At 41.4% G+C, this 23,264-nt stretch overlaps 1 protein-coding gene across 5 annotated transcripts in view; it reads right to left on the bottom strand.

Moving 5' to 3' along the window:
* acsf3 (acyl-CoA synthetase family member 3) overlaps window positions 1-23,264 on the bottom strand; it is a 37,951-nt gene that overhangs the window by 2,800 nt on the left and 11,887 nt on the right. For 4 of the 5 annotated variants that reach the window (XM_030048348.1, XM_030048351.1, XM_030048349.1 and 1 more), the window contains exons 5-9: window positions 22,088-22,233; window positions 14,018-14,115; window positions 12,526-12,652; window positions 1,421-1,555; window positions 1,205-1,316 (exon numbers count right to left, since the gene is read on the bottom strand). In XM_030048348.1, coding sequence (XP_029904208.1) covers window positions 1,205-1,316; window positions 1,421-1,555; window positions 12,526-12,652; window positions 14,018-14,115; window positions 22,088-22,233 — 618 coding nt within the window. The remainder of the gene's footprint in view (window positions 1-1,204; window positions 1,317-1,420; window positions 1,556-12,525; window positions 12,653-14,017; window positions 14,116-22,087; window positions 22,234-23,264) is intronic. The other variant, XM_030048353.1, reaches the window with a different exon arrangement.

Raw genomic sequence — 23,264 nt, 5'->3', positions numbered from 1 at the left:
TGGGGGAATACGTGTGCTCAACTGTTTGGAGAACTGCGTAGTCTGCATTAGAAGTCTTCATTTATTTACCACATGATGACTATGAGTTGTGGAAACACTCTTCTTAAGTAAGCACAATCACATTTAACCAAGAGAAGGACAGCGCTACATAACAAAGATGGAGCACTGACTGATTTTTTTGTGAAATCAGAATGACCAGGATCACAGTCTGCACTGGGGGTTTGGGCTGGAGTCCTACTTATGAAGTAATTTAGGGCAGCAGGTGGCTGAGTAAGTAGTGATATGATCATTAAACTGGAGGGCCTGGGCTCAAACTGCTATATTGGAAGGCATCTGCTCTGCTGAAGTGTCCTTGAGCAAAACACTACGTCCTCTCCAGCCCCTGGGGTGCTGTTGTGTATTAAACCCTGTACCTTGACCTACATGAAGGAGGGCTAGCAAAAACAGAGCATCCCTATAAAGATCAATTAACTATCAAATGTATTATTGAAACTGGATTTCAGTTTGACAAGGTGATGAAGAATGCACCACAATGATTGTTTTTTTCTGCAGATATTAACATCTTTGCAGATGATGCAAGTATTAAGTTGGAACCCTGAAAGACCGGCAGGAAAGACTATTTTGCTAATACCCCTTACAGTCACCTGAAATTCCACTGCCATCCGGACTTTAGTTCTGTGTTAATGAGTTAACCAGGTATTTCATTCCTGCATTCTAAATCATGCCACAGTCTCAGGTAATTATTGGCTTCAGCTTCAATCGGCATAGGAGTAAGAGGTCACTTACTAATTTGCAACGTTTTAGATCAGTAGTCATAACATCAGTGTAACTCTAACCTATGTAATAACATAAATTATCAATAAATCTTTTCGACTAGCCTCTGCAGGGAAACACAATCACTGTGGAGCACTCAGGGTTTCAGTATGGCGCTAATTTAATCTCAAGTTTAAATAATATATTTGATAGTTAACCCATGTGTGTTCATAGTGTAGCTGTAATGACAGACTGTTGGGGCGGAATATCAGAGAAACTGTTTCAGGTGGGTTGGAGGGGTGAAACTGGGTAACCTGGAGGTGAAATATGTGCACAGGATTTCTGCTAATATAAAAAGCATCACCCGCTTTTTTAAATGGGTAGTTCAGGCTACAAAATACGCATGCAAAACCCCTTCCTTGGTGTAAAAGTGGCATAAGAGTCATAGTACCTGGCCCAAGCCTTCAACTCAGGTAGGGTCATGCTCCGCCCCTTCTTAAGCTGTACCACCGCAGTGACTTTCTGACCCCATGTGGCGTCCCGGGCGCCAATCACAGCCACATCTGAAAATTTAAATGTCACACCAATCACACATTTAGCTAAAATATTTAAATCACCCCTGTGGCTGAACATTTAATTTCTGTCGCACAGCACGGTCACTTCTCACCTGTGATGTCTGGATGGGCCAGCAAGTGGCGCTCCACCTCGAGTGCGCTGATCTTGTAACCACCGCTCTTGATGATGTCGACACTGCTGCGCCCCATGATCCAGTACACGCTGTCCTTAAAAACTGCTGTGTCTCCTATGACAGAGGGAGAGAGAGAGAGAGAGAAAGAGAGAGAGAATGAGGGAGGGAGACAGAGAGACAGATTATTTAGGTGTTAATTAGTATGTAATTGGAGTGTTTGCATCTATAGTGTGTCCGGCATGAAGAGTTTAAGGTTGTGCTATCCTGAAGTTCACCTTAATGATGTCACTCACCCACTGTGCAAAAAGAACAAACGAGAAGAAACACCCACACACAAACTTCACCACCTAAACAATCACTTGACTGAGCCTTGAGTGAAATTATATTTGGAGTAACATCTCTAGGTCATCGGTTTTCAACCTTTTTGGCTTGGGACCCCTTAAAATGAAGTGATGCCTACTCACGACCTCCCCGTGTCACAGGCAGAAGGACAAACAGTTCAACCAAAGAATAATTTAATTTTTCAAGTTGTTTCATTGGATTAAATATCAGAGCAGATCTAAAGAGAATGAAAACTCCTCAGTATTTCTCAAGGAAAACAAAAAATATAGAAAAAATAGACATGATCATAAATTTGAGCAATGAAGATACATTTTTCCCTCTTCTATAAACGCATGATGCCTTTCTCTCAATCTGACCCACAGGTTGAGAACCACCGCTCTAGGTAAGAGTGACATCACTTTTTAAACTGGCTAGAGGACAAAGAGTGACAACTTCCACACACACTCACACTCAGACAGACACACCGGGAGGCTGCCACCTCACCTCCCAACTCGACTGGAGCAAACCTGGGTGAGTATAAGGTCTGTGCATGTGTGTGATAGGTCAGTGACATCCTCCCCCCTGCCCCTCCACACATACACACGCACCAGTAGGTGTCTAGGGGGGACAGGTGTTTGGGAGGCTGAGTACAGTATGTGGTGTGAGGGGCTCAGCTGGGCCTGTGGATGATGAGGAGAGGAAATGGGTCAGTATGGATGAGTGGCGAGACAGAGGGAGAGAAAAATGGATGGGCAGGAGAGGAAGGAAGGGAAAGGAAGGAAGAAAAGGCGGTGAAGGGAGGAGGAGGAGGAGGTGGAGGAGTCCTGTTCGATTATTATAGGCTGTCCGTACACAGCTGGGGCTAAGGAAGGAATGGGTAGGTGTTAAGTAAGTGTGTGTGCGTGCGTGTGTGGCTGTGATGAGGTTAAGCAGGTGCCGAAGTGAAGGATGAGGGTTGAAGATGGGTGGTGGATAAGTGTTCAGCATGGGTTAAGGTTAGGGACATGGGTAAAGTTAGGGTCCACACAGGTAACACTGTATGTGTGGGTGTGCACAGCAAGTCTACACTTGGAATATGGATGCAAAACAAGAAAACGACTGGCGGTCTGCTTTGGTGGTCTGCTTTTACTGTCATCTTCTCTCTGTCTTCTACTTCATCATCTCATCTCATCGTATCCCTCCTCTCTACCCCATGCATTCCTGCATCCATCATGTCTTTTTGGGCACTCTTTCAGCCTCTTCTGTTCCACTGGTAGCCAAACACACACTTCTACTTTTCTAATTTTTTTTTACTCCTCACCCTTCATATTTTCTCACTACCTCATTCCATTGCTTCTAACTCCCCTCTCACCAGCTCTCTGGAGCATCTCTCATCGCATCTCCTGTTTGCCTCTCTCCACCTATCTTCCCGTCTCCTCTTCCCCTTGCCTCTGCGCCTCAGCATCAATGGAGGGCCCATCTGTTCCCATACATCACGCACTTCATTTCAGTTTATTAGCTGGGATAAATCATAAATATTTCATTATACATCACGGGCGGCTGTCGCCTGCACGCCGACAATTTATCACCGCTGCCCTCTCTGCCGGCTTGCCGCGGCGGCTATAAGCTTTCCAGTCTATTAAACAAGATTGATACAGTGTGTAAATTTAGATATTGGGAATTTCTTCACAGACCACTGCTCCGCACTGATAGGCTAGGCTAGGGTAACGGGGGGAGGAGAGGGAGGATGGAGGGAGAGAGCAAAAGCAGAGGGGGAGGCGAGTGGAGGAGCTGGTTGGATGTTAACACCAGTAACAAGGTAGTTGCAGTTTCCCCTCTTCTCCTTTTTAGGGTGAGGGGAAAAGAAAAATGCAAGAATAATTTGGTCACGGCCATGTAGCTCTGTTCTTATGTAAACGGATATGGGAAAGAGAGCAAGGTTTATATACATGTTGATAAGCTGTTGGCACGTGTGTGCACGTACACACTAGTGGTCTGTGTGTCTGCGCGAGCCGAAAGAGAAGAAAATCCCAAATGCAATTCAGCCCACTTTCCTGCAAATGTTTAAATATTAAGGAGGAAAACTGCATTAATTAGGTGATGTTTGACAAAAGGGCTGAAAAGAAACATTCAGACAACATACTTCAATTGAGTTTGAAGTACTTATACTGGACTCTTTGACCTTGTCTCTTTGAGGAGAAGAAAAATAACGAGGGATAGAACAGCATGTTTGGAGTGAGGCACGAGTGGGAATAGTGATTGGAGAACGCACACTGATAAAAGAGGGGAAAGAAGGGTGGGAGGGAGATTGTTGGGAATTGTGTTACTAGGACGCGCGTGCACACACACATATTTTGTATATGTAACGACACACACACACACACACACACACACACACACACACACACACACACACACACACACACACACACACAAACACTACTTCAGGCATCAGAGGCTCTCTGCCATTATGTGTTATGGTGTCGGAGGCAGATATGGCCGAATGGCTTTCTTAATTAAAACGATAAGAAGCCTAATTGCACTGGGCTTTCATCTCATTCTGAGGCATTAAAGAAAGTGAAGGCACACAGTGTGGAAAAAAAAAGAAATAAAAACAGATCAGTAAGGACTTAAACTGAGGATGGAGGGCAGAGAAACTTCCAGAAAGTCTTTCAAAAAAAGACAAAAAAATCTACAGTTAGCTTTGCAACATGAAATTCAATATAGGTGTGGGGTTTTTGATTCATTTTCCAAAGACTTTTTATAAATTTCATTCTGGTGTGCGCGCACACACACACACACACACACACACACACACACACACACACAGGACACTTTGTTTCTCTGCTCAAGACAAATGAGTACTTCCACACACACAGTGAGGGCAGTGGGAGGTGTATGGAAGGAAAAGGGCAGAGCGTGACATATGACAAAGGCCACAGCCAACGCCACAAAAACACTTCAGTCTGTCTGCCACTGGCACCGCCGCTAGAAGTGTTGGGGAAGGAGCGAGACAACCAAAAAAGTATAAAAACGTTTTTTTTTTTTTTTTTTGTTTTTTTTTTTAAATGGAGGTTACAGAAGTTTGTCACTTCTTGCACACAACCGATTTTTGCTTTTTTAATTTAGATTTTGCAGATTGTAGCTGCATGCAAGTTACACGTTACCCGACAAATGTGCAAATCAAAGCATGTCCACATTCACATTCTGATACCTACATTTTGGCTTTGACATTAAGTCCATCTGTACACTCCTTTCATCATGCAATTGTACCTCTGCAGTGCTTGTAATGCTGCCTGCACTATTATGATGAAACAAGCAATCTACATACTAAAAAGTGCCCAATAATTAAAACGTGGTATGCACTGCTGTCATATTGCATTTAAAGCAATATGACAGCCAAGCAAAGAAGATGTGGCCTTCCATCTATGTAATTTATATAGTATCAGAACACGTATGTTTATATATATCTTTGCACCACATAACTGAAGTGTTTGAAGTGAGATGCTTTTCCTTTGTGAGGACAATTACAGTCTCAAACACTGCAGAACTTTTTATCCTACACTGAAGGGTAGAGCCGAGCGTTTTCTTCCACCCGAACAACACTTTATATTTGACTGAAGAGAGGAGAGGCTTATCTCCACAAAGATGAACAAGGTCTCAATGTGAGTCATGCCTCTTTTCAGACTGACTGTAAACACTTAGCATATATGAATATTAATGTTCCACATTAAAGCCCTGGTGCCTAGATGGAAGAGTTAATGAGGATAAATAACAGACAGCCTTGCACTGAAATCTCAGCTCTGACATTATTTATCATCCTTAACTTTTGTCACAGCTCCTTTTTTAGTAATTAATATCGTACAAGAAAGCACTTTGCACTTGGATGAGTGATCTAATTTGTTTAATATAATGCAATTAGGGGAGCCTGAATTGCTTTATGTTAATGCTACTGATTATATTCCTTGCTGGGTTGCCTTTCCACCAGCAGATAACAAGCTGAACTTGAGGATTGATGTCTGTCTCAGATCCACTGTGTTCCTCAAGCAGACTACTTGACTGCCGTTTACATGCTGCTGCTCTCCACCGTGTCGCACAAATCTGATAAGGCCTCAACCAGTGCACATCAGCTCTGAACAACATTATAAAGCTGATTATAAAGCCTTAACTCGGAGCAATGTGTTTAGATGGCCAACTTTTCTGAGGGAAACTCCACCTGAAATTAAACTCAAGTATGTTATGTTATGGTTATGATATTGACATTCTGAGCTATGATTTAGATCAGTAATTCACTTTCAGTACTGTGCTGCAGGTAGAAATGAGTGAGAGTAGATGTGACCCGTCAACAGGGGACACTGCAACATCGGTCATAGTGTTTTCCAAGGGATATGGGAACATTTTCTCGTATTTACCTGGAAGCAGTATAACAAAATGAAGCTCATTCAGGCAAGTAAAAAATGCAAGCGTCCAATTGGCAGCTCCCAGCCTTGTCTCTTGAAAGAACGGAATTTCTTATTCTTCAGAGTTTGCCTCTAAAGTCTTTGGTTTTTAGTTTTGGGAGTTAGTAGTTAATGTTCACAAACTGTAGGTATGGTAGTTTCATTTTCAGTTGTTCTGTTATACTATTTATATTATTTAGTCCTGCATCTTAATCGCTATAAAAACTAAAAATATACAAAAAACCTTTAGATCTATGTTATACAGTTTGATAAAAATGCAAATCTTAATGCACTGAAATTTTCAGAGCAGTAGATTCCAGATTTGCTTTGTTATTCTTCCACACTGACTGCAGTGAACTGAATATTACATTGTATGTGTGCGGGAGTGTTTTTTTTTTTATTTTTATTTAAATTTTTTATTTATGCTACATCAATGTTTCCTGAGGGAAAGGGGTAACATTACCAAACTCGGTTCAAAGGTATTAAGTGCCCTAAAAACATGTAGGTAACCTGCTAGTGGTATACACTGACTGATACCTTGGGGTCTGACAATCAACACTGATTTTGAAGGTGATGGAGCCATGTGGATTAGGTGAGAGGAGGAAAAACTGGTGGGGGGAATGGGGAAGTGGGTAACTGTTGAGATTTCCACTGCTGACTGAGCTCATCACAAGCATTTTAGCAGCCCAGAGTTTATGTATACACACAACATGTTCACTAAATCAATTTTCTGTCTAAAAAATTCAATTTAACTTCAGGAGATGATATAAGGTAAAAGCAATGGGATGAAAAATATATATATATGTTTATGTATCTATCTGCAAACACACATACACACACACACACACACACAGACACACACACACACACACATCCCAATCTTACTCTTCTCATTGCAAAACAAACACCACCATATCTGCTTTCAATACTTTTGAAATTACAACATCCCTCATCTCTTTCAATCAAAACAGAAAATAACTAATGGATGCGAGCATGAACAAATAATAAATAAAAAAAAAAAAACAGCTTTGTGGAAAAACAACAGGTTTCAACTTAAAGGACTGTCTTGTCTAATGTCCTCTGCAGGAAAAAATGGACAGAGGGCAAAGTGATAACAGTTTTACCAGATGAATATCCCTGCAGTTTAGTGGCTTGGATGAAGCATCATTAAAACAAGAATTATCTGCAGCTGGTGTTAATAAAGCCAGGACTACGGCGTGTCGACACCTTGGCTGTAAATGTTATAGGAAGGAATGTCTGGTCGGAGCAAAGTGGTTGGTGGTGAGCCCCACAGCAGACTGACATTGGGGTTAGGAGGACACATTGTGACCGTGGGTGAAATCTGACATTGGGGACACAGGGAGCGATGGAGGGGAGGAAGAGGAGAGCACGGCTGGAAGCAAAAGAACAGAGCACAAATGAGTAGTGATGGCTCTGTGTGATATTAGCCACACCTCTGTCTTGTCTGTGGAGAATCCACCCTGCAGACCTCAAACTTACCTTTACATCTGGAGTTATAAGTCTCAGTTTTTCTCTCACACACACATACACACAAATGCTGGCATACACAATCAAGCATGTTTACTACTCTATTGTGTTTTCACACTCAAACTTTGCTAATTAATTCTCCTTGGGAATGGTGTCTGCTGAATGAAATTTCTGCAACACTGAGAAAAAAATTCCTGCAACAACAAATAAACCATGCAGGCAGATGTATCCTGAAATACTTTGTAATGCCAAATGCAGGGTTAATGATTTCAGTTGCAATAACAAGGAAATCTCAACACTCATACATAATCATAAGAATATGATTGTTAGTAATTCTGGCTCTTTGGTAGACTGTCTGATATATGAATAAATGAGGCTTTATGGGAATGAGGCGTGACGGTGTGTGGAATTGAGGTGAAATGACGGAGATGTAACCCTGGTTAACATTCCTGCTCCTATGCCTGAGCCTCTCCAAGTTAACATTCTTCAAGTTGTCTAGCCTCCATTTCCTCCTCCCGGCCTCAGCTCTGCTGCTGAAGATCAGGCAGTCCCCAAACACTGCTTACTCCACACTGCCTGCTATAACCTACGCCTCCATTATTCACTGTTCGGAAAATTGCTAATGCCTTTGCCTCTCTCCCTCCCTACTTGCCCTTACTTACTCATATGTACATAAATTTATTTATGGTTTATTTCAGTGCATAATAATCCTTTCTGGGAGGAGCACTGGTGTGTCCTGAATAGTGGGTCCAGCTGAACCAGCTGAACCAAACTCCACAGAGATATGAAATGGGCGGGATTGTACTTGGCTGCTAGGATTGCTGAAGTAGAAATCCCATTCAGTTTCCAAAATTCAAAATTATATGATGAGCCGTTTGGGCATTTCCAGCACTTGGATGGGCATGAAATTTTCCCGGCTGAATCATAACAATACAGGTTCACTGAGAAAAAAATTTCAAAGGTACAAGACTGTGTACATAACAACTTAAAGACACAAGTCAACTACAAGTCCCACAGAGCATTGATTCAAGGAAACCACCAGGCTTAAAACTCTGTTGCTGCTGGTCAAGTTGAGCTTTGAGCTGACTTTGTACAGAAATTCTTTGATCTTTTCAGCCACTATGATGAAGTGTTATGTTCCCACGTGTTGCCACTGGTCTGGAATATAACATGATGAATATATTCAAATATGTTTTGTAGCTTTAAAAGGCATCTTCACTATAGTAACAGCTGCTGAGGCTCATGGGGACAGCAGTATTTTGTGCCATTTGACACACCAAACTGACAAATTTACTTTGTCAGTGGGGATGCATCAGTACCAATACTGGTATCTGTATCCACACCAATCCAGGTGTAATTAATGGATAGGCTATCAGACTGATGTTAACGACCCATATGCACACAATGCCGCCTTTAGTATTTCTAATATTTCCATACTATTCTAAATTCTATTGTAGAGGTCATTACTATGAGCAAAATTTACTTACTAATAGTTGATAATGCACTGATAATGATTAATAATTGATGATGCACTTGATTTGTTTCAGCTTTTCAAAACATTAAAGGATTTGCCATAGCAATTTGTCCTTCTGCACCTGTTTCTATGTGAACCCTCCGCCCCCACTTCAAATAAATAGCTTTGGAACGCATTTAAATTTAATGCATTTTTGTATATTTTTGTTCTTTTAGTAAGAAGTTTTGCATGGTGTACTACAGCCTCATGTAACCTTTCACAAAATAACAACAAAAACAACACTGCTAATAATAATAATAAGAAGAAGAAGAAGAAGAAGAAGAAAAAAAGCACTAGTATAGGATCAGTATTTAGCACTGGTTGTTACTCAAAGCACAGGTATCGGAATTGGATCAGAACTGAAAAAAAGTGGATCGGTGCATCCCTAGTTCTCATAAACAAAGTTGAAAGATTTAGAAATGACGGCCTTAACATAACTCTGAAGTGCTGTGTATTTATCCAGCAGACTACCGTGATTCTGTGTTGGGCAATATTGTGGTTATGGTTAAAAGCAGGGAAGAGAATGGAAATACTTCCAGAATCTGCAGCTTCACCTATTCTGCAACTCTATAACTCCCCCTTTCTCATTTTGGCTCTGGCTCCTTTCTCACTTCCATTGCCCTGGACTCACTGTTTTTGCATGGGTGCACCATCTCCAACAACAAAGGAGCCTGCAGTCTTGTTTACTTCAGCTGAGTTCATACTTTTGCATGAAAGAGAGACTGCAGAGGGAGAGAGAGAGAGAGAGAGAGAGAGAGAGAGAGAGAGAGAGAGAGAGCAAAAAGAAGGTAAAAAAAAGATAGGAGAGATCAATGTGCTCAGAGATGTTTGTGAAGATGAGTGGAGAGACAGCACTCAGGAGAGGGTGACAGCTTCCCTATAGAGCTGCCAGTCATGCTACGCAGCACTCGCCAGCGCTGCAGAAGACACCTCTGGCCAACAGAGAACTTATTGATCTAAACTCTCACACTCCCTTTCTGTTTCTTTTGCTCACCTTTTCTGTAGCCTTTTCTCTTTTGCTTCCCCCTCCCTCTTTGCCTGTCAGTCTCCCTCTATTATCTCTTTCTTCTCAAATTTCATCCCCCATCCTGTCTCTGCCATACAGCACTAACAGAATGGTTTTCAAGACATTTTTAACCACAGTGGTTTTCAAACAATTTTTTTTTCTTCCAACTCAAATCTCTTCAAACTTTCTTCCAACCAATTCCACTGACTCATCTAACAAAATATACAATTTTTAAATTATAAGTCTGAACTGATGTATTCTATCTCTTCAGTCAGTAGCAAAAATGTACAAAAGGCCCATGAAGTAATGACTTTTATCAATCTTTGTCAGCCAAGGCACTGTAAAAACACAAACATGTTTCTCACACACTGGTGCTCTGTAATTGAGACAAATTAAAAAAGAGACATTTGCACAGCAGATTACCAAACTTCACCAAAGACATACAGTCAAGAGGTACCACAATGCAAAAAACAAAACATTTTTTAGGCTGGCTTGAGAACAAAATGTTGCCAGCTGCTCAATCATGGCACTGTTTGTTATTTTTCCAAAACAGAGCGCAGAGAGGACAGTGAATTGTGAAAACCAGAAATCCAGTGAAATAACAGCTGACTGATTAACAACCCCTTGAACCCATCATAAAAACAGTAATATAATATTTTGTTTTATGGGATAGAGAAAATTTAATTTTTTGCACCTTTACAATCAATGCGCCCAAAACGATGTGAAGCGAGTTTTGGTCTGATCCCTGAAAAACCACAGTACTGCACACCTTCTTCCCTTTTCCTCTCTGACCTGAAGGTCAGCTCCTGGAGGATGTAGAAAAGGTGAGATAGAGAGAGCTCCGGGGGAAGGTGACAAGAGATCAGGCAAGAGTTAGCAAGTCAGAGATGGAGTGTGAGGATAAGAGAGAGTGTAAGAGAGGAAGGTAGAGTGTGAAAGAGGGAGCAGGTGCAAGGGTAAAAAGGATATGAACATGTGAGGGGAAGTAGGAAGTTTGCCTGCATCTGACACCTCACCCCCCTGCACATTCAGCGTCCACATGTGTGTGTGCCTATCTATGAAATCTATGTCTCACTGAGTGTGTGTGTGTGTATGTGTGTCAGGAACACAGGCAGGTGGGTGGGCAAGGAAGCGGCTTGACAGCCTCCTGCAGAGTAGCCCACAGTGTGTGTACAAGTGTGTGCCTGTGTGAGTGTGTTTCTTTATGTGTGTGTGAGTGTGTTGGTGGCTTGGGGACGGGTCTGTGGGGAGCTGATTGCGCAGGCTCTCATTATGTGGCCAGTGGCTGTAATGGAGTGTGACAGCGGCGTGCTGCGCTCTGGAACTCTGTCCTTCCAGCCTGCAAAGCCAATTAAACACACTCTGCCCTGCTCTCCCACTGCCTCGCCCTGCGACACTCTTCGTCACTCGCTCCTTCCTTGCTGCCCCCCCCCTCCCCAACCCCCCAACCCGCTCACCAACACCACCACCTCCCCAAATCCCTTTACCCCTTGCCTTACATGCCACCGTTTGTTGCTGACTCTCTCTGACCCTCCACCAGATCTCCAAGCACAGTCTTTCTAGCTCTTTCCCCTCACCACTCTCTTGCTTCTGGCTCTTACTAGTTGTCTTCCACATGACAACTCAAAGCACCCCCCACCCCTCCCACCCCCCATCCTTTTCGCCTGTCTCCCAGTGGTTCTGCAGAAAAGTGGGGCTCCTTGGGGGAGTGGAGGGGGGCAGGGCAGAGAGAAGAGCTGGGGCATTTGGGAGAGAGCTTGTGATGACAAGTCCCTCTGTGCTACCACACACACACATGAAAGAGAGAGACAGAGAGAGAGAGAGAGAGAGAGAGAGAGAGAGAGAGAGAGAGAGAGAGAGAGAGAGAGAGAGAGAAAGAAAGAGCAATGCTTCGCTCCTCAAGACCCAGAGCAGTCACAACCACTTAGGGAGGAAAAATGCCCTGCAGCACCAAAAACACACATAGTCCATTTATCACTCCCTCATAGTTCCCCAAAACACACACACACACACACACACACACACACACACACACACACACACACACACACACACACACACACACACACACTTTCTCAGCCTCCCAGACTGGACTGCCTATGTTTTAAGTGTTTAAATTCAAGCCCTGAAACTACAGATGGTAGGTCAGAGTAAAATCTTCTGACAGTACCTCCTCCTCCAAGTCCCTCTGCTCATGTGGACGCAACTACTAGGAGAAATGTGCAATTCAACCAACTTTGAGAGAATGTGTGTGAGTGTGTGTGCAAATATGAGAGAGCGAGTTGCGGCGTGAGGACGAGTGAGGGAGAGGAAGATGGATCCCTGGAGGGACGGGTACCTGTTTTGAACCATCCGTCAGCGGTGAAAGACTCGATGGTTTCTTGAGGTTTGTTCCAGTACTCCTGAAAGACAGACAGGCCACGAACCAGGAGCTCCCCCTCCTTCCCCTCCAGACCTGGGCATACCTAGAGAGAGAAACAGACGAACAAAGGGAAAGACAGAGAGGGAGGCAAGGCTCAGATGCGTCCTTAGTCTTCAAGATCAAGTGTGTATGTGTGTATGTGTGTGTGAATGCAGTTTTAATTAGGGAGAACAACTAATAGCCAGTCAGTTCATTGCTGGGTCATGTAATCTCGACAACAATACTCATGTCATGTTAAACTCAATCTGCATAGGGAGTTGTAAAAGCAAAATGCTGTTTCCATCTCTCATAAATATAGATACTCACATAAATGCAGAAAGTAACATATTTAGTATTTATTAAGCATGTTAAAAAAAAAAAAAAAAAGCCAACCTTTAAAAACAGGGATTGCCATTTCCATTGTGCTTTTGCTGCCACTTTGTTGTTTTATGGTGCAATTTTGTTTTTCCACTGGTAATATCACTAATCACAACACTAATCACACTGATCACAAAGAGCAGCTGCAGCCACAAAGGAGCTTAATGGGAGAAAGATGCGAGCTCTGCGTCTTCTATGCTGGATTTCTTTCTGTATGGTTGGTAAACATGTAGTTGCAGATTGATGAGTCTACAGCCCTTATTCATTTAATTTTAGCCACAGCTACCACTGTAGCTGTAGCTATTGACTTTTGTCTAGTTGGCTGAAGTGTAACAAAAGTACTGCATCAAACAACAAAACAGCGCCAGAGCGCAATATAAACTGCCAATTCCTTCTTTACACAGTGTTAATCTGATTTAAGGCTCATTTGTGCTCCCTTTATTTATGTCCATTGCAAACAATATAGTCTTCGCTGCCTGCATATTTCCATGCGTCCTTGAAGTCGGCATGAATGTTAAGCAATACATCCACAAGAGGGCAGGTCAGAGTCAAAAGGCTCTCACAACAACAAACATGGTGATGGTGGAGGTGGTAATAACATACCTACTAGAGAGAGCCAAAAGCAGTGGCAGAGTTACAGACAGCAGAGGCCTGAGGCCATTAAATACATCATGACATGAGGATGGAGAATTCTTTTACCCATGAGAGAAATTTCTTCCTTGTGTCTAGCTCATAGACTGATCTCACTTGAACTGTTGGCTACATTGACCCCACGATTTCCAGTGGTAGTGCTCTATTTTGCCCCAATCATCCATAGGCCTTCTGAAAACGTCCACACATACGGATGAAATGAATGCAGAAGGCTCCTTCCATATCGGTATTTAACTTGGAACATAAATGAGCCTTAAGGCTACATTTTTCTGTTTATGGTAAAAATAACAGTCAGGTCATCCTCCATCTCCTGGGTTGTACGTCAGGCTTTATGTTCATAGCATGGGCACAATTATGTATTTCACATCATCTTTTAACTTAGCATTCATTCAGTAGTTACCTGAGTCTGCCTGTGGCTGCCTTCTACAATTGTGGTGTTGGTTGCATTGGTCATGACAATACGAACCTCCACACCAGGAAGAGGCAACCCTACAGCCCCTGTGAATACACACACACACACACACACACACACACAAAAACAAGATAAAAGATAAAAGAGTCTGCAGAAGGTTGGAGAAGGTGTTTTTTCCAGTATGATTAAAGAACCATACCAGTGAAAATGTATATACTTCACCTTTTGGCTAATCTTATCCAAAAGCAAGCAGTTGTATTTTAGAACTCACAGCCCATTTATCATTTTTCCCTACTTTTTTATCCAGCAACTGGTTTCCATTCATTCCACTATGATATAAAAATGAACTTCAAGTCTTCAAACGTCTTCACACCAGTATTCCATCACCGTAATAAAGTCGTCCACATCAGATTTTCTAAAAGCAGCAGCACTGTTGTGTTTTCATGACTTGAAATTGAGAGTAGTTAAACAGTCTCTGTGCCAGAAACTAGTCTCTAGGGAAGAGTTTGCTTGACACAATCAGTTCTGTGGTTTATGAATGGTGACGACTTTGTTCTGCTGCAGAAGCAGAAACATCATTCGGTGAAAGATTTCTACCTTACAGGCAGAGTCCTCCTTCATGACATTATTTCTATCTGCAGGGTACAACTGGTCTAAACTTGTAAAAGACTGGAAACCATATGCCATTCACCTCAGCCACCACATCTCAGCTTGGCTGGACACTTACAGGAAATTCTGGAGTAAAGCCTGACACAGCTGTTTTCATCAACATCAAATAAAGTGTCCAAATGACAGATTTATTGGGGGAGAACAGGGTCACGTTCGTCTAGTAGAGGCCCTGACATAACAGCATGGACAGCTTGCCTAGCATCCAATCCCAAAAAAATCACAAAACCACCCGTCTCCCAACATAGACTGCAATGCACTTGCATAACACCACAAGACGTGTTAGTTAATACCTATTTTGCAGTCTATTTTCTGAAAAAAGGTAAAGAAAAGTGAGTCACAGGAAACACTACAATAGTAACTGCTGAGAGCTTGAAGACATTGTTTCACACATGGTTGCTGCTTTTATCTGCCATTCTTTTTATACATGGAATCCTATGCTGAAACGATTGTCAATTGATTAGATGATCAACAGGAAACTGATTATAATTTTGCTAATCAATTAACTGTTTTAGTCATTTATCAAGTAAAAATACCAAATATTTGCTTTTTACAGCCTGAGTAACATCACTGAAATGTTAAACTTTGCTTATTGTTCTCTGTTTATATCATTATTAAGTCAACACTTTTTTTTCTTTTTTTTTGAGGCTGCTAGTCAGACTAAAAAAAAAACAAAACAATTAGTGATATTAATTTGGGTTCTCGAAACTTCTACCAAGCAGAATAAAAATGTTATTAGATGTAACATGAGGAGTTTTTTTTTCTTTTCAAGGGAAAGATACTGTCAACTTTTTAGAAAAAAACAGCCTGTGTTATCAACTGCTTCTTTATCAGCCAACCAATCATGATGAGAATAAAAGGGCATGTGTAACCAATGTTACTGTCACCATCATATTTTCTTATAACCCACTCAAAAAAAAAAAAAAAAGAAAAAAGAAAGAAAAAGGTGGCAGCTGAGAAAAAACTCACAATGTGCAAACACTGTGGATTGGAGTAAAGTTGCAAAAAAAAGGATAAGAGGTGTTTTAAGTGTTAAAAATGCACTCTAGTGTTAATTGTGAGCTGTTTGCAACAATTAAGTGGTGCTCTTAATTAGCAACTGTAAAATGGAAAATTCCTGTATGGTACAGACATTCCCTGCCTTCCTCTTCCATGTGTGACCTCCTGAGTCAACCTAAGTAATTATATGAAGGGATGCACATGGGACTTTCTGTGTGTGCGTGTACGCGTGTGCGTGTGTGTGTGTGTGTGTGTGTGTGTTAGCCTGAGTATATGTGAGTGAGTGTGCATGCATGCCTGCCTTAGGGCTATTATGTCATTTCACAGACCACTGCTCTCCCAATAAAGAGCAAGGAAAGTCCTGATTAAAGAGTGATTCTTTGACTTCCTATTGATCTGATCCACTCCACAGCCCTGACTGGCAATGTCTATGCATGGAAAGCCAGCTGGCCACAAAAATAACGACACTGTTTCGAAACAGACAAGCGAATAACAACCTTGAGTCTGAATATTAGACAAGCTGAGTCGAGCTTGTCAAGCTATATATTTTATGACAGAACTCACTGGGACAAGCTGACCTGTACTCCTTTTTACAGTGTGAACACGTTTAGCGAATCCCAAAACCACCTGCTGGCTCTATTATAATAATTATTATTACTGCACTACGCAATTTCAGAACCTATTAACAGTCTTGAAACTTATGTGTGCTTTGTGGAGACTTTCTGAGACATAATAATATAAACCAATACCAGCCTGCACAGACCAACCATGTTGCTGTTTTCAGTCTTTTTCTCCTCCTCTCCAATGTCTGCTGCCAAAATCCACACCAGCCTCAAGATCCTCCCGCTCCTCCCCCTATAGTTTACCCTGCAGCAGTGTGTTGCACCAGATGATCAGTTGAGCACTTCATTGGGGAACACAAAAAGTATTAAAAGGTGTTAATTAAGTCTTACTTTGAAAAGACTTCCTGTTAGGGGTGGGCAATATTACCATAAAATAATTGTGGTAACGATATTAAAATCGATATGAAAAATTAATTAATTTATTCTCACTAAAACATTTCTATATTTTTAAAATTTTATTTATTCTAAGGTCTATATGGCCTTTCCCTCATGTCAGTGGTCAGAGGGGAGGTAGATCTGAGGGAGAAAAAGATGTTCATGAGGGATTTCTGAGTAACCTATCTGTTTTTTATTCATTTTTAAAGGAGACCTGTAGCAGAATAGCCTAAAGAGAGAATATAGAGATAGTTCTGGGGAGTTTTACTGTTTTTGCTACTTTCCCAGAGTCAGACAAACTAATAAATACCATCACAGTCAACCCTTTCTTATGTATTTGCATGCGGTTTAAGGTAGAACAGCAATAATAAGCTAGCCTAGCTCAATGTGAATGACATGCAGAATCAAACAGCAGGTAGACTATCCCACAGACATCAGGGAATTGGGCTACGCTAAGGGGGGTGGTGACATTCTCTAAGGTATGTGGTGTTGTGCTCTGTTAATTTTTGCATTGCATATTATCTCAGTAACACTAAAATGCAGTGTTGAGAGTGAAAATTAAGGTCGATAGGAGTTTTTCAGTGGTATTACAGATGATAAGTTAATAGGCACAGCAGAAAGCACTGTCTGAGAGTAAAACAACACTGGAGGCAGTTAGTGGAAGCATCATTATTCAAAACACGACACAGATTTGGACCCATTACACTGAGCAACTTTGTTGGTGTATGTTGACAAGTTGCTTAGTAGCTGACTCTGGCTGGCTCGGTACCCAGACTTGAGGCCACTGCAGCCTGACTTTGAAAAACTGAAGTCAGTGGATGTTTTACAGTTGAAGAGCACAAAGTGAACACTTTTATCTTCCCAGTGGAATCAAAGAACTTACACTGAGAACAGGCGATGCAATTTATATGCCCTCCTGCTCTGGCCCTTCTCCTTCTACGTCCCTCACTGGTATTTCACTTAAAATCGAGTGTCACTCAAAAACAAAGGTCACTTTGCAGCATAGCAGAAGGCTGTGTCATTAGACGCTTCAGCAAGTTAATATGCAGTCACTATACCATGGCACTTTATGTTTGTGTAAAGTTGAATTTTTCTCAACTTTCCTGTGCCATGCAGATGCTGACATTTTGCTGCCACTCATCACCCTGCCCTCTGTTACTCCATGTCCCCCAGCTCTATTTGAAATGAATGACCAATGGTAGCTTGTAAAGACAAAGTTGCAGCCTGCGTGAGCACAGTGTAAGCCACAAAGGCCACGTGCTAGACTTTGTGGCAAAGGAGGGAAGGGGAGAGGAGCGGCTTTGTGAAGTGAGTTTACATAGTGAGTGAGTTTACTTTTGTGAGTTTACATACAAACTTGTTGCTGCTCTTGATAACATCATGGTCAGATAAAATCACATCATGCACATTTAAATTGAGATTATTGGAGGTCAGAGTGTGGGATTAGCTGGCAGGGATTCCTTGTCTTGCTCAAGGACACTTCAGCAGGGATGGTCCTTTCCCATACTGAACATATTATCTCAATGGCAGAAAGCCTGCACTAGACCACCCTGCTACCAATGCTGCACAAATTAATGTCACGGATAAAGTTTTCAGTGCAAAGTGTCTATTTAAAAAAAAAAAAAAAAAAACTCAGAACTAGTCCGGTAAATAAAAAGATTACAAAACCAAAACAGAAAAAAACAGAAGGTCCATCTCCCAGCCTGTCCTCTCGTGTTTGTCTCTGATCGGGGTGAAGAGATGTAGTTCTGGTAATCGTCTCTGGTCCCTTCACCCTGCCGAGCAAAAAACTGCCAACCAAGAGATGATAAAAACAGACTGCTCTCCCTCAATCACAAAGTCTCCAAAATCCATTTATGCCTCAGCTCAGGCAATCTTTCTCTCTTTCTCCGCCCCTTCTCTATCATTTTCTCTCTCATGCCAAAGGCTTGAGAAATTTTTGGAGGCATGTAGCATTCTGGTCTCAGTGCTTCAAACAAGATTGAGTGTCATTTCAAAGAGCAGGGGCAGGTTATAAATGTTACAGCTGAATGACAAAAAGTCTGTGGGGGGATGTGTTGAATGATTATGGTTCAGATAACTCAAGGGATTTTTCCAAGAGCTTAACAAAAGATTGGGTTTTAGACTTAAAATTATATAGAGCATTAGAGTCTTATTAAAAGGACCATATCCATACTATTGTGACTTGTAACCCCAATTCACTTTCATTCATATTCAAAACATGTGAAAAATTGCTCTGTGAAACATGAACATTGCTATGCATAGATAACTTCATCATCTGAATACTTGGCCAACGTGTATGTTCTCTATAATTGTTGTTTAACTCTGTTATAATAAGTTAAAATTTGGGAATTAACAGCAAACGTGTCCCAGATTCAAAGCTTGCGGAGGTTTTTGGGTCCACTTGTTAACTCCTGAGGGCCCTGGTACAGTATCCTGCACGGGTCCAGTTTTTCAAAGCTGTATCTGACAAGAACCCGCAAAGCCCAATACCGTACCCAACCTGTTACCCGGAATTTTCTCTAAATCAATTCTGGAGCCAAGCCGTCCTGTTATCAAATAAAGCTCTGCTCTGGGATTATTTTTTAACTTCAGTTTAGCTAAGCAGCAAAGCTGCTGATCACGTTATGCTAGAATTACACCAAATTTCTCCCATACATCTGACTTGGCTTTCAAGTATGTGGTGTCAGCAACCTGATCTAGGTGAATAACTTCCTCTTCTTTTTTTTTTGACCCAGGATTACCCAAGGGTACAAGGCACTGTATCACAGTTTTAAAAAATCAAATGTAACTGTACCTTGGGATGTTGTACATTTAAATTTATAAAATTATGCTGGTCATGATGAAAATAAAAAGACAGCAAGACTGATTATTATTATTAATGTTGTTTTTTTCTATCACATTTTTTTTTCACCCGCAGCCTGCTGGTGTATAATTAATTTTTACCTGTGCCTGTATCTGTAAAGCACTCCCTCTGTTTCTGCTTTACATATAAGGAAATTTTTTCCTTGTTTTGTGGTGCAACTTTCACCCAGTCATTGACCTTAACTGTACATGAGTTCAGCCACTCACGGCAAAGCTGCAGAGAGGCGTTGAGCAGAATTATCAATATTATTCAAAATAGTTCCTTCAAGAGCACAAATTTTAACAATTCACAGGAATTTTAGCAAAAGTATGTGTCAAGTATTCACAAGATGGAATGACCTAGAGGAGCCTATGCTTAGCAACTTTCAAGTTTCAGAAAGCAGTTTTTCACATTTTTTTTAAACAAATACAATCACAACTGCTGACAAGGAGATAATATTGGTCTGATGTTGTGTGAGACTATGAAACCTATAGTTATTATTTATGTGTTTGTGTTGGAATGGAACAAGAAACGAGGAGAGAAGCAGAAATGACAGATGGGGGGGATTGAGAGACTAAAAGTATCAAATGGAGAGTGAACGGAGGCAATAGGACGGTGTAAGAGGAGGTCAGGAGGAAGGCTCAAAGAGGGAAGATGTGATGCTCAGACACTGCTGGAAGAGGACACAAGTCTCTGTTCTCTCTGTCAGTGAAGAGAAAATAAGAGAGGTGGAAAATAGGATGAAAAAGAGTAAAAAAACAAGGAGGGGACAGTGGGGCGAGATAATGAGACAGAAAGAAAGAACTCAGAGAAATTCATTTCTCATATTTACATCTAAACAAGGGCCTCTGATGTAAGTACGACCTAGAAAGCTACACTGCTGTTAATCTGGAACGCTCTAAAACTGTACGCTACGTAATAAAATTAGCCCAGTTACATGTCCTAAATAGAGTAGAATTCCATAAATAAAAGAAACTGTCAATAAAGGGTGTTAAGAGCTGCAAGTCATCTGCTGATTAGCAGGCGAGGAAGACAGTAACAGAGAGAGAGAGAGAGAGAGAGAGAGAGAGAGAGAGAGAGAGAGAGAGAGAGAGAGAGAGAATTGTGACTCCACTCCACTGGTCTTCTGAGAATGTTTTCTGCGGTTGCTATTGATCCATTTTAACCTACTTAAAGACAAGACAGGAACACACCAACTCAAACAGGCATAAGCTCATACCTACACGCACACACACAAACACACACGCGCGCACACACACCTTCCACAAGTGTCTTGCTGCAGTGAAAACATCAATAGAACCACAGACCTCTTGAAGCTGTTCTTAATAATCACCTGAGAGGAATCAAACAGCTTGCTCCTTTACGCCAGACATTACCCAACAAACAAACAAACAAACAACAGCAACAAAACAATACCCCAACAAAACATCAGACAGAGGATTACACAGTCCACTGGCAAGCTAATTAGTTTTACCTGCGAGAACACAAGTTGGCTAGAGAAGATGAAGGGAAAGAGAGGGGGAGAGGAAGGTGAGAAGAAGATAGAAGCAAGGGAGAGGAGATTAAAGAAGAGAGAGAGAAGAAGAGAAAGAAGAAAAACAAAAGAGAAGAAAGCATTTTCTACTAGTCTGATCTCATCTCTAGACCCTCCCACTCTTTGTGTGTGAGTGCGCATTCATGTGTGTGCATGTGCGTGCATGTGAGTGTATGTGTGTGCACCTGAGGCAGGTGCGGCAGTGATTGTGAGGATTTTAACATCACACCAAAGGAACCAGTTGGAGATTAAAAGCACCACACATGAAGTAAAGGCACTGTGTCACACTGGTGAGAGAGGCTGAAAAATATCACTGACTAACCCTGTGATGAGAAAAGTGCTGCAGTATTACCAAGAGTATGATCACACCGATACGTCTGGATTCTTTAGCCCCAACCACAGCTGACTTTGTCGCATGTTTGCAATTGGTTCATTTACATTCACAGTGTGAATGTAAATGAACCAAAGTGAACCAATGTAATTGGTGAATGTAATTTCAAGCAAACTGTTGGCTGTAAACATAAGCCAAGAGTTCACAAGTAGCTTGTTTACTGCACAGAGATTTGGTGACCTGTCATCCTACAAACAGTCTCATTCCAGTTCCTGAAACTTTAGCTAAACATGAAAGGCTTGTCTGCGCTCTTTGCCGTAGTGCACCTTATCTAGTGTTCATCAGTTAAGAGCACACAAGGAAACAGCTGACTATGAGCCCTTAGCTCATTTTATTACGCAAGGATTCCCTAGTATGAATAACTTGTATCCATAAAACCTGTCACTTCAGGGTTATTTCTTACAGTTGGTTCATTTTACATTCTCACTTCTGATAAACTGCTTTTAAAAGGATAAAAACATGCATTGAGAGGTGTGTCAAGGTTGAAATGGCATTATTTTTACCTGCCCAAAACCAATAGAAGTAAAGGAGTAAACCCTCCAGGGTCAAAAAAATAAAAAATAAAACAAACAAACAAGCAAACATGTGTGTATGAGTGTGTCCAGACACAGCCAGACTCTTGTACCTGGGATGCGTGGCCCCTTCAGAGGGTTGGACAGTGCCATGCCGATCTCGGTCATGCCGTAGCGTTCCAGCAGCGTGTGTCCTGTAATCTCCTCCCAGCGCTGCAGAGTGGGCAGCGGGAGAGCAGCTGAGCCTGAAACCATCAGCCTGAGGAAAGAAGGCCCAAGGTGAGAGAATGCTGCAACCTGAAAATACCACATTAACACTGAGCAATGGTGTAAATAAATAAATAAATAAATACATAAGGGAATTTTGCAGTTTTTGCGTGTATGTATCTGGGTAAGGAATTCACCCTGTTTCAGAGGTGGAAAGTAAATAAATACATTTACTTTAAGTACTGTGCTTAAGATCAAATGTGATGTGCTTGATTTGACTGTTTCCATTGATAGAGTTGAAATTGGCCAACAAAACACAAGGCAGTTAGAGCTACAACATGAAAATACTTCATATAAGCTGCATCAATTATTTAACACTCTGAAAGAAACCACTCCTCACAATGACTACTTTTACTTTTTATACTTGCATACATTTTACAGCTGATATTTCTAAAATTCTGCTCAGTAAAATCTTGAATGCAGTATGTTTACTTTTACTGGAGCATTTTCCCATTATGTTATTTCTACTTTCGCTTAAGTAAAAGATTTGAGTATTTCTTCCACCGCTGGCCTGTTCATGTTACTCATCGTGGGACTCTTTCCAATGCATTTTGATTGACAAAAATTGTTTTTTTTTCTTTATCAGAACCCAACAAGTACACAGCATGAAGAAGAAGAAAATGTTGACATTTCACAGCCAGCAGCAGAGGAAAGTGCTAACCACACAAGAGCCGCTTTGCTTAAACAACAAAAAAAACAACAACAAAAGAAAGATACTGTAGAAATGGAGGTGTGGGAGATTGACTGGTTGGTGATAAAGAGCAAAAAAATGCCCCTTGACTATAAAGTTTAAAACATTTATTATCCTGGTATGTAAATATGTGTGTAAGCAAAGTCTATAGAGGGATAAAGCCAAACTACAGCCACTGACTGCTTGTGAGACAGGAAAGAAAGAGTGCAGTGCAGTCTTTTGGCCATCAGGGGCAGTGATGGGTATTTGCTAAACAGAATGTATATATGGCGATCAGTGGGGCTAAATGGTATACAATGATCACTGCGTTTGATTCCGAATATTTACCAGTA

Source organism: Myripristis murdjan, chromosome 3 (genome assembly GCF_902150065.1).
Source record: "Myripristis murdjan chromosome 3, fMyrMur1.1, whole genome shotgun sequence".
Classification (NCBI taxonomy): Eukaryota; Metazoa; Chordata; class Actinopteri; order Holocentriformes; family Holocentridae; genus Myripristis; species Myripristis murdjan.
The sequence above is the reverse complement of the archived record's forward strand: the minus strand, read 5'-3'. Positions and strand labels throughout refer to the sequence as shown.